Source organism: Pteronotus mesoamericanus, unplaced genomic scaffold, assembly GCF_021234165.1.
Source record: "Pteronotus mesoamericanus isolate MK-2021 breed Mesoamerican mustached bat unplaced genomic scaffold, CSHL_Meso_final contig_55, whole genome shotgun sequence".
NCBI lineage: Eukaryota > Metazoa > Chordata > Mammalia > Chiroptera > Mormoopidae > Pteronotus > Pteronotus mesoamericanus.
Genome location: NW_026555198.1, coordinates 7,773,246 through 7,784,984, shown reverse-complemented (window position 1 = coordinate 7,784,984; position 11,739 = coordinate 7,773,246). Strand labels below are relative to the sequence as shown.

At 40.2% G+C, this 11,739-nt stretch overlaps 1 protein-coding gene across 1 annotated transcript; it reads left to right on the top strand.

Moving 5' to 3' along the window:
- Positions 1 to 2,664: 2,664 nt before the first annotated feature.
- PBDC1 (polysaccharide biosynthesis domain containing 1) lies at positions 2,665 to 6,899 on the top strand. Its single transcript, XM_054579541.1, has 6 exons — positions 2,665 to 2,746; positions 2,834 to 2,899; positions 4,161 to 4,220; positions 4,725 to 4,865; positions 6,025 to 6,136; positions 6,429 to 6,899. The coding sequence occupies exons 1-6, from the start codon at positions 2,717 to 2,719 to the stop codon at positions 6,620 to 6,622; spliced, it is 603 nt and encodes a 200-aa protein (XP_054435516.1). The 5' UTR covers positions 2,665 to 2,716; the 3' UTR covers positions 6,623 to 6,899.
- The last annotated feature ends 4,840 nt before the right edge of the window (positions 6,900 to 11,739 follow it).

The window sequence follows — 11,739 nt, the reverse complement described above, 5'->3', positions numbered from 1 at the left end:
TACTGACCCCTGGTCAGGCCTTCATATTCACTAACAGTTAACATCTATGTGGATAACCAATCTTACATTCAGACCTCTGGGTTACATATATACTGCTACCCTTGAATCATGTCCTGTAGTTTTAGCTGTTCCCTGGAAACATCCCTTTCTCTCCTTGGCTCTCCTTCTTCTCCAAGCTTCTCTACAGAACTTGCCAAGACATTCTTCTCACCCTGGCTGGTATGGCTCAGTGGATTGAGTGCCAGCCTCTGAACCAAAGCGTTGCCAGTTTGATTCCCAGTCAGGGCACAGGTCTGGGTTGCAGGCCAGGTCCCCAGTTGGGGGTTCATAAGAGACAACCACACATTGATGTTTCTTTCCTTCTCTTTCTCCTTCCCTTCCCCTCTCTCTAAAAATAAATATATAAAATCTTTAAAAAAAAGATATTCTTCTCAAGAAAAGACTAAAACATTCCTTCTTGCTCTTAGCTGTCCTCTTGTGCTTCATAGAGAAAACAGAGAGCATCTGGAAGGAACACCTCAATTTCCTGTTTTTGCTGCCTCTCTTCAATAAACTTTTTCTGGATATACACCTTGCTCACCCCCAGGACAGTCCTTTGTATAAGGCCAATTCCCTGGTATACTTAAATCACTCTGAAATTAAAATAATTTAAAAGTCCCCAAGTTTCTTAAAAAAAATTTAAAAATTAATTACCATATGATCCAGAAATCCCAGTTCTGGATATAAATCCAAAAGAATTGAAAGCAGGGTCTCGAAGTGATATTTACATACTCATGTTCAAAACTGCCAAAAGGTGGAAGCAACCCAAATGTTCATGATGGATGAATGGATAAGCAAAATGTAGCATATCCATACAATGGACTATTATTCAGTCTTAAAAAGAAAGGAAGCCCTGGTTGGTGTGGCACAGTGGATTGAGGGCCAGACTGTGAACCAAAAGGTCACCAGTTTGATTCCCAGTCAGGGCACATGCCTGGGTTGCGGGCCAGGACCCCAGTTGGGAGTGTGTGAGAGGCAACCAATCTCACCTCTCTCTAAAAATAAATAAAATCTTAGGAAAAAAGAAAGGAAATACTGTCACATGGAAACATCATAGATGAACCTTGAGCACATTATACTAAGTGAAATAAACCAGTCACAAAAAGACAAATATCACTTTATGAGGTATCCAAAGTAGTCAAATTCATAGGAAAAGAAAGTAGTATGGATGTTGCCAGGGGCTGAGGAAAGAGAAAAGTGTGGAGTTGTTTAATGGGTGTAGAGTTTCAGTTTTCAAAAAAGTTCTGGATTCTGTCACACAGCAATGTGGAGGTACTTCACACTATTGAACTGTATACTTAAAATGGTTAAGATAGTAAATTTTTATGTTATGTGTGTTTTACCACAATTTTTAAAAAGTATCTGGGCCTCATGTCTCTTTCTATTTTTTAAAAACATACTATGGCCATTTAACTCTCATTTCCTTCTCAATCCACTGTCATCTGACACCTGGCTTCACTGTTCCACCAAAACTGCTCTTGCTAAAGTTGTAAATGACCCCTCAGTATTTCTGGGCTTAGTGTACTCAACCCAGGGTGTTAGACACTGTTCACCACTTCTACCTGGAAGTTCTCTTACCCTCTAGCTTCTGTCAGACCCTTACTTGGTTCTTTGCTGATGTCTCACCGACAACTATTTTTTGCTGCCTTATATTATTCATAAAGAATTCTGTCCTTGGCCTGTGGATCTTCGTGTCTTTAGAGTTCTGAAGTTTCCTTGGGAAGGCTCAATTAAACCTGAAGTATCAGCTGTCAGGTTCTTATATCTCTGATCAGATCTCTCTCTCACTAGTCAACTCTCTCCAAATGTCCCATAGATTCCTCAAACTCACCTCCTCAAACTAAACTTATCATCCCTCTTCTTTAGTTTTCTAGCTCAACGACATTCATTCCTGAATCCTATTCTGCAACCTGGGAGTAATATTGGAATCCTAATTCTTCATTATCTTCCATACACAATGAGTCAAAAAGTCCTATTGATTCAATTTCCCTTATTAATTCTCAAAATCCATCTCAACTTCCAGTGCCTTCCTTAGGTTTTTGTTACCCAGTGCCTTCAATTGTCTTTATGACTCCAGTTTTGCCTTCAATTTTGTTGTCCACAATGTATTTTAGTGATATTCTTAAAACTTAAGTTTGATTGTGAGGTTAGCTTACTTAAAGGCATTCAGTAGCCTACCTTTGCTTTTAAGATAAAGTTTTAACTCTTTAATATTCAGCATACAAAGCCCCTCTGTTACTCCCAAATCCAGCTGTGTACTAGTGTGTGTGTGTGTGTGTGTGTGTGTGTGTGTGTGTGTGCGCGCGCGCGCGCGCGCGCGCCCGCATTCACCAACGGAGAGTGTGAATTCGATTCTCTGCCTGTACTCGGTGCAGTGGGACGTGAAAGCTGCATTATTTTAACTCAGCTTTTTCCCATGACCACCCCTGTTACTACTAAGCATTTCAGCACTTCAGACGCCGTTAGCAGCCCAGCCTAGCAACAACGCGTCACTTTTGAGTCTGCGCAGGGCGGGTGACAAGGGGCCAGGGTCTACCTCCTCCAGGAAAGAGAGGGTGCGCGCAGGCGCAGGCGGATGAAAGCTACTCTTGACAGGCCCTCCCATTTCAATCAACTACGTAAAGAGCTCGCGGAAAATCATTTCCGGGAAGTGGAGCCTCGCTGTGTTAGCCGCACCATGGAGGCGAATAGTGGAGATGAAGAGCCGGTGAGACGCTGCTCTGGGGTCGGGTGAAGCGGGAAGTCGAGCTTAGTCTAGCCTTGAACTCCCCCCTGCCCTCCTTTTTCCTTCCAGGTGTCCGGGGAAGTGGTGTCAGTGGCACATGCTCTTTCTCTCCCTGCTGAGTCTTACGGCAACGATGTGAGTATGACTCACCGACAGCTCCCATTCACCTAGCTAGTCTGGGATGTCTGCGGGGCCTGCCACGAAATTGTAACGTCGTGTCGTGATATGTTATGTAGACCCTGTCCACGTCCTCCAGAAACCACGCTTTTCAGTTCATTCTAATCTTTTTGGGCCACAAACGCGGGACTACTGCCAATGGAAGTAGTTCTCAAACTTTGCTGCATTTTAGAATCCCCTGTGAAGCATTTGAATAACCCGATGTGTTATTCAAATCACAAGGGATTCTAAAGTACAGGGTGTAATGTATATCAATTAAGTCAGAATATCTGAGGCTGAGAGCCCGGAATCCGTATTTGTAAAGGTCTCAGGTGTTTCTATTGTGAAGTAGAGTTGCACTGGCTTATGGCGTGTCTCGTTTAGATTCTTAAGGAGAAAGCACATGATGTACTTGAGATACAAGACGCAGGGACATGAGAACAATAGTAGCGCTCAAATAAGAATGTGATGTATGCTAGATGAGTGAATCAGGGCATAAAATACAAAGCAGTTTAGCTGAAGAATAAACCCCTAGGACCCGGACAGTCCAGACAGTAGAGGAAGACTTCACTGAGATAGTGGATCTCAGACTGGATCCTCCAAGTGTAGGTGGGCAAAGGACATGAAGTGTAAGTCAGGCAAAGGGCCTGGAGGTAAAATACAACTGGCTTGTTCTGGAGTCAGTAAAATAGATCCCTCCAGTTTGAGTGAGAGATTGTAATGGTGATGCTTGGTAAAGCATATTTATAAACTAGCCTGCTTCATGATACTGTCTAATTTCTAAGTGTTATAGGGTGAGGAATTAGCTATCAGATAAACACAAATTATGACCTGCTACACTCTTAAAAGTGAAGAGTAATTTCACTTCCATTATCTTATTTTGTTTCAATAATTCAATTGTGTATGTGAGTTTATTTCAATTTTACAAAGGTTTAACTCAGTCTTGAGAATGCCACTTATCTACTGTTTTATTTAGTCTCTCACACTTTCAGTAGCTTCCAGGAAAAGATAGTCAGTGGCTCATTCTATTTATTGGACTGTGTGGGTAGCTTTTTGTTTGTCATAAGTACAAAGAATGATTTTATTGTTCACACCTATTAATCCAGTTTTTATCCTTTGACAGTAACACTAAGTTTGCTAGCTTTCTTCAGCATTAACAAGACAACCAAAGACTTTCTTAATTTGTTCTCTAGTAGCAGGTTGGGAGATTTCTGACCTGGCATTCTTTACTCCTTTGCAGCCTGATATTGAGATGGCATGGGCCATGCGAGCAATGCAGCATGCTGAAGTCTATTACAAAGTGAGTTGTCAGTGTTCGTTATTAAACAGAATTAAACATGTGCTGTATGATTCTCTGCTAATCACTATTCTCAGCAATTTAAACAATTGCATTTTGGAGATAAATATTACTGTAAGCCCTTACCAGAGAACAGGGGGATGGAAGTGAATTTTGTTTTGACAGTGAGGAGGAGTTGATCTCCTTTGCCCAGAGTTCTGTTGCTAACTGTCAAAAAGGTGCCTGGCCAATTGTAGGCACTTTAATAAATGTTCGTTGACTGAATGAACAATCCACAGAGGGCAATAGCCAGTCGGTACCAAGGCCAAAAGTGTTTGACGTGGTGAAATGGACTGTATTATATTATGGCCCATTAAAACTAGGTCACAATTTCATCCACAACCTAACCTTCTGTACTTCCTAATGAACTCTTCGGTCCTGAGAACCATAAGAGTTTTACGGAGAAGAGGGAATAGAAGTGTAGTAAAATAGAGACTACCATATGTATGTTATCTTATTACCTGGCAGCTGATTTCATCAGTTGACCCACAGTTCCTGAAACTCACCAAAGTGGATGACCAAATCTATTCTGAATTTCGGAAAAATTTTGAGAAACTCAGGATAGATGTATTGGACCCAGAAGAACTCAAGTCAGCATCAGCTAAAGAGGTAAGAATTCTCTCTCAGATATTGCCTAGCATCTGATCAACAGTTATTAATGGTGAATACATTTTTATACATTTAAATTTTGAGGGGCTTTTAAGGAAAATATATAAAGAACCAGTGGTCTTATGTAGTTGTCGTCAACTAATAAATAAGTTATGAAATGACTTTTTCTTGTTTTTGGATTTTTTAATGTTCATTGAATTTATTTTTTCCACCTTCTTGACTTGGACATTTCATTATTAACCACCCAGCCTTTCAAGGGAGGAAGAATAAATTTATTTATGTAAGTAGTTGAACCAGAACACTTGGATGGAAGATTGACAAATAGGGTACAGGAAGGTGTTTGGATTCTCTGGATTTAAGTTGACATCATCACAGACCATGCCAAAGATCATTGAAAAATTTGTTTTGCATTGTTTACTTGATTAGCTTGTATTTTTACAGAGCACTAAAACTCTTCAATTTTTTTATTTATTGATTTTAGAGAAAGAGAGGGAACAAGAGGCGGGTACAGAGAGAGAAAGAAAAAGAAACATCAATTTGTTGTTCCACTTATTTATGCATTCATTGGTTGCTTCTTGTATGTGCCCTGACTGGGGATTGAACCCACAGCCTTGGCATATTGGGACAATGCTCTAACCAACTGAATTACGGGACAGGGCTACAACTCTTATAATTGGGAAAATATTTCCCTGAGAGTAGACCCTTGACTTATGAAGAATGTAAACTTTTAACTCTTAGCAGGATGTCAGGTGATCTTTGGAAAGTTACCTTTACTAAATGGATTTCTTTCTAAAAATTTAACTTCGTGACTTTGGGCAAAATTCCTGCTTTCTTTGTGTCATTTGTACTTCAATGGGGATGAATTATCATTTGGGGCTGAGCTAGCCAATTACTAAAAACAAAACAAAGACTCCATTTAAAAAATCAAATTTTGATTCTGTAGTCAAGGATTTAAGTATTTTTATCAGGTAAAAATATTGTTCATGATGGAAAATACTAAAGACACAGTAGGTAGTGCAGAAACTTGTTGCTAGTGAAACAAGCAGTCAGTTCAAACCTAGTCTCTTTCACTATGGTTATTTGCCTTACTGAGAAAGTGGAAGCCCCTCTTTGGGCCTGCATTGGTAAGATAAGGCACCTTTTTTTTTTGCCTTTATAGAAGTGGAGACCATTCTGTTTGAAATTTGATGGGGTTATAGAAGACTTTAACTATGGTACTTTGCTGCGACTGGATTGTTCTCAAGGCTACACTGAGGAAAACACCATCTTTGGTGAGTTTCTTGCCCCTGGAATTGTTTCACTGCCAGGTGATTGAGGGATCTAGTTTTACTGATGAATGGTTTACATGGATAGTTTGGGGGTCATCTTATTTATTATATCTTTAAAGATCATGTTACTAATACCTGAGTAACTGAGATGATAGTTAAGTACTTTCACCTTATTTGGTATAGGATTAGCATTTCACATCTCTGAAACTTAATGACTATACTTTTTGTCATTAGATTTCCAGTCGGTTTAGAGAAATTGTTACTAAGACAATAATCAATTATATTAACTTTCCAGCCCCCAGGATACAATTTTTGGCCATTGAAATTGCTCGTAACCGGGAAGGACATAACAAAGCAGTTTATACAGGTGTTCAGGACAAAGAAGAAGACAAAGGAGACAACAGAGGAGAACAAGAGAAAACCAACAATGGGGAAGAAGAGAAAGAAGCCAACAAAGGAATCAACAAAAGTGGTGAAACATCTATGTAAGGTAGAGAGGGAATAGCATCCTAGAAACTGTGACTCAACTGAGTCTACACGTACCGTGATGCTACTGGTTAAATGTATGTCCTTGTTCATTTGAAGGACATGCAGAAGGACTTTTTTTTGTAGCCTAGTAATCAGGAACTGCTCTGGTTGTTCTCTTGTATCAACTGGCTTAAAGACTATGAGTGGAGTCATAGTTGATTGTTTCTTGGTATATTTTATCTTGGTTCTCTCCATTGGTTAAGTAAGAAATTTTGTAAATAAATTACTTTTGGTTCTTATGACTGTCTAGATCTCTGATTAACTTTTTTTTTATTTATTTTTTTAGGATTTTATTTATTTATTTTTAGAAAGGGGAAGAGAGGGAGAAAGAGAGTGTGGGGGATGGTGAAGGCTGACGTCAAAAGCCAGGTTAAGCGCTTGGCAAGGCCACGCTCGACCGCTTGTACCTTCAAGGCAGAGCAAGCTGGCAGCTGAAGGCAGCCCAAGCCCAGAGGGGGCGGGGGTTGAGAAGGGAGTAGGTACCCACAAGCTTCTGCTGTAGACGACCGACCGCAACCTTTGCAGAAGAAAGCTTTATGATGTAGATAGCCTGGGAACGGAACAATCCTTGCACACAGCGTTCCCCTAAGTCTGCAAAACTCCCTTGAGCTTTATCTAACCAACCCCTATGAAATAAATGTGGAGACCATGGTCATTGTCATTGTCTCTCCATCAGAGGACAATGTCCCACCTGGCCCCTGCTTTTCTCTAAACTGTCTTGTGTTGTGTCGTCCTTTCTCAATCTCCCATTGCTTCTACTCAGGGACCACTCTGTACGGGTCATAGCAAGAGAGAGATAAACAACAATATGTGGTTTCCTCTCACATGCCCCATGCTGGGTACCAGGCCGGCAACCCGGGCACTTGCCCTACACTGGGAATCGAACTGCCAACAGTTTGGTTCGCAGGCCAGCGGTCAGTCCACTGAGCCACACCAGCTAGGGCGATCTGTGATTAACTTTTAAAAGATATTTGAAGTTATTTAATACTTCAGTTTTTTTTGGGGGGGTGTATAATCTTTAGGCCATGTCTTATAGAAAATGATTTGTGCTAGTTTCTTTAATTTTTTTTTATTTTCTAATAACAGTCAACATACTATATTGGCTTCAGGTGTACAACACAGTGATCAGACATCCACATAACTTACAAAGTGATCACTAAGACAAGTCCAGCACTTTGGTGACACCAAACATAGCCATTACAACATTGTTAACTATATTCCCTCTACTATACCCCATATCCCCCTGATTTTTGTAACTACTAATTTGGACTTCTTAATCCCTTCCACTTTTTCACCCAGCTCCCCAACCCTATTGCCATCTGGCAACCATCAAAATGTTTTCTGTATCAAAGAGTTTCTGTTTTGTTCATTTATTTTGTTCTTTATATCCCACATATATGTGAAATTATATGCTACTTGTCTTTCTTTGTCTGACTTATTTCAGTCAACATAATACCCTCTAGGTCCATCCATGTTGTTGCAAATGGCAAGATTTTATTTTTTTTAAGGTTCTACTTATTTATTTTTAGAGAGGGGAAGGGAGGGAGAAAGAGAGGGAGAGAAACATTGATGTGTAAGAGACACTTCGATTGGTTGTCTCTCGCACATCACCAACTGGGGACCAGACACACAACCCATGCATGTGCCCTGACTGGGAGTCGATCCAGTAATCTTTTGCTTTGCAGAATGATGTTCAACCAACTGAGCCACACCAGTCAGGGCTCATTTTTTTTTATGGCTGAGTAATAATCCATTGTATATGTCCCTTCTTGTTTATTCATTCACTTATTAATGAACACTTGGGTTGCTTCTATATCTTTGCTATTGTAAATAATCCTGCAATGAACATATAGATGCATATGTCTTTTCAATTTAGTGTTTTGAGTTTCTTCAGATAAATACCCAGACATAGAATATTTGGGTCCTTCTTTGTCTCTTGTTATAGCCTTTGTTTTACAGTGTGCTTTGTCTGATATAAGTATTGCTACCCCAGCTTTGTTTGTTTCTATTTGCATAAAATACCTTTTTTTTATCCCTCTACTTTTTTTCAGTCTGTGTGTGTCTTTCAATCTGAAGTGAGTCTTTTGTAGGCAGCATATGTATGAATCTTGTTTTTTATCCATTCGCCATCTTACGTGTTTTGATTGATTTAATACATTTAAATGTAAAGTAATTGTTGATAGGTGTGTATTTATTGCTGTTTTAGTATTCTTATTTTTTTATCCTGTTTTTCTTCTTAAAGAAGACCATTTAGTAATTCTTGCAATACTGGTTTGGTGGTGACGAACTAACTCCTTGAGCTTTTTCTTGTCTGGGAAACTTTATATCTGTCCTTCGATTCAAAATAATGGCTTTGCTGGTAGAGTAATCTTGGTTTTAGGACCTTGCTTTTCAGCAAATTTGAATATTTTATACCAGTCCCTTCTAGCCTGCAAAATTTCTTTTTTTAAATTTTTAAAATATTTTATTTATTTACTTTTAGAGAGAGGGGAAGGGAGAGAGAAAGAGATGGACAGAAACATCAGTGTGTGAGAGAAACATCAATGGGTTGCCTCTCACATGTCCCCAACCGGGACCTGGCCTGCAACCCACATGTGTGCTCTGACTGGGAATCAAACCTGCGACCTTTCACTTCGCAGACTGGCACTCAATTCACTGAGCCACACCAGCCAGGGCTGAAGTATCTTTGGAGAAATAAGCTGGTAGTCTTGCGGGAACTCCTTTGTAGGTAACTGACTGCTTTTCTCTTGCTCTTTTCAAGATTCTCTTTGTCTTTAACCTTTTTATATTTTAATTATGATGTGTCTTGGTGTGGACCTCTTTGGGTTCATCGTGTTTGGGACTCTGTGGTTCCTGGACTTATTTATTTCCTTCACCAGGTTGAGGAAGTTTTCAGTCATTATTTCTTCAAATAGGTTTTTAATTTCTTGCCCTCTCTCTTTTCTTTCTGATACCCCTATGAAGCAAATTAAGGTACACTTGATGTTGTCTCAGGGGCCCCTTAAACTATCCTCATTTTTTTAAAGAGTTACTTTTTATTTTTTATTTATTAGTAGAGAGAGGGGAAGGGAGGGAGAAAGAGGGAGAGAAACATCAATGTGCTGTTGCCTCTTATGCGCCCCCTACTGGGGACCTGGCCTGCAACCCAGGCATAGGCCCTGACCGGGAATCGAACCTACAACCTTTTGATTCGCAGGCCAGCACTCAATCCACTGAGCCACAGCAGCCAGGGCTATCCTCACTTTTTTAGATTCTTTTTTTCTTTTTGGTCTTCTAATTGGGTGTTCCTGTGCATCATCTAATCTTCTGTTGAGTTCCTCTAGTGCACCATATTTCAGCTGTGTAGAATGCACATCCACTTTTTTGGCCCAAAACTTTCAGGAAAAAAAATCTTTTGTTTTAATTTTTTAATTCAGCTTTTTATTCATTTGTATTTAGATACTTATGTTTTGTATTACAAGGGAATTTTAGCATTTATTTTTGAACATATTATGGTACAAGAAATTTTATGTAACAAATAGTTACAAAACACAAGAACAGATACAACGCATTTCATATACTACCCATGTATAATGCACATCCGTATTTTACCCTAAAAAATTTGGGCAAAAATATACATGACAAAATACAGTATTTTTCATTCCTGACTTTTTTTATGTGTTCTATCTCCATTTTTATGTTTCCTATCTCTTTGTTGAAGTTCTGAGTTTATCTGCTCTTCCCCTAAGTTCATTGAGCATCCTTATAACCATATTTTGAACTCTGCATCTGGTAGATTGCTTGTCTCTATTTTGTTTAGTTCTGTTTCTGGAGTTTCTTTGTCTCTTCATTTTGGCTGCCTCCCTCTGTTTCTATATAGAGCTGCTGCATCTCTGGGTCTTGGTAGAGTGGTCTTATGTAGTAGGTGTCTTGTGGGGCTGAGTAGTGCTGTCTCCCTAGTCACCTGAGCCAGGTGCTCCAGGTGTGTCCCTTGTGTGAGCTATGTGTGCCCTCCTGTCATAGTTGAACCTGGAATGGTGTTTGTATGTTAGTGGGAAGGATTGAACCTCAGGCTGATTGGTTTTAAGGACTGGCTCTGACTACAGCGGAGCAGCTCATGTGCAGGGACTGACCCTACGGAGCAGGAGTCGCTTTATCAGGTTTCTGGTTCCTGCCAAGTCCACCGTTTGGGTGTGTCACTTGTAGAGGTGTTTAGGGAGTGCTGTGGTGAGGTCTGAAGCTGGCCAGCGGTGTGTTGCTTATGAGGCCTCTTGTTAGGGGCTCTGGTGCAGGCCAAGATCAGCTATTGTATGTGCCCTGCCTGGTGTCACCTGGTATGGGCTAGAAAGAGATCTGCAGATGGTTGCAGCTTGTGCTGGGCTTGCAGATGCCTGGGAGGGGCTAAGCTGTCAACTGAGGCCAGCTGCTGCTAATGCCAGCCTTAGGGCTGCTTAGCAAGAGGTTTGGGGCACACTGAGGCCAGATGCTGCTTGTTTGTTTTTCGTGAAAGTCTAAAAGATTTTAGGAAAGTCTGCAGCATGAGCCAAGACAGGCCATTTTTATGCAAAAGCTACTGGAAGTGCATAACATGCAAGAAAGCATTTACTAGAGGAGGAGTGGGGAATGAAGCTTTTTCCCCCCATTGGACAAAGGAGAAAAATAAAAATTAAACTTAACTGATGAATTGTCCCCTAGGCAAGAGCTGAACTAGAAAGGCACGCAGTTAGCAGCAATAATTGTACACTAAGCAAACAGGTTTTTCTGCATTTTGTGTCTTAGATACAAGCTGTGAATTCCTGCTTTTTAGAACACTTGTCCTGGGAAAAAACGCATGACTAAAAACATGAAAGGCATCTGGATATCTGATGGCCAACATTATTAGAGACCAAATTCTCCCCGTCCCTCTTTTAAAGTTCATAGATGCCAGATCAAGAAACAGGAGCAGCAAATATCTTGCCAGCTTTGTGGCAGGAAGTCTGGCTGTCTCTGAAACTAGGGTCAAGAATGGCTCAAATCCTATACAATCTAGCAATTAATTGTACCATTGGACATTTGTTCCAGAGAAATGGAAACTTAAATTTACACAAAAACCTGCATGG

Excerpts from the sequence above, each read along its gene's own strand:
- PBDC1 (XM_054579541.1), top strand. The coding sequence starts at position 2,717 with ATGGAGGCGAATAGTGGAGATGAAGAGCCG. Across the intron at positions 2,900-4,160 it reads CTGAGTCTTACGGCAACGAT|CCTGATATTGAGATGGCATG; the intron begins GTGAGTATGACT and ends ACTCCTTTGCAG. Across the intron at positions 4,221-4,724 it reads ATGCTGAAGTCTATTACAAA|CTGATTTCATCAGTTGACCC; the intron begins GTGAGTTGTCAG and ends ATTACCTGGCAG.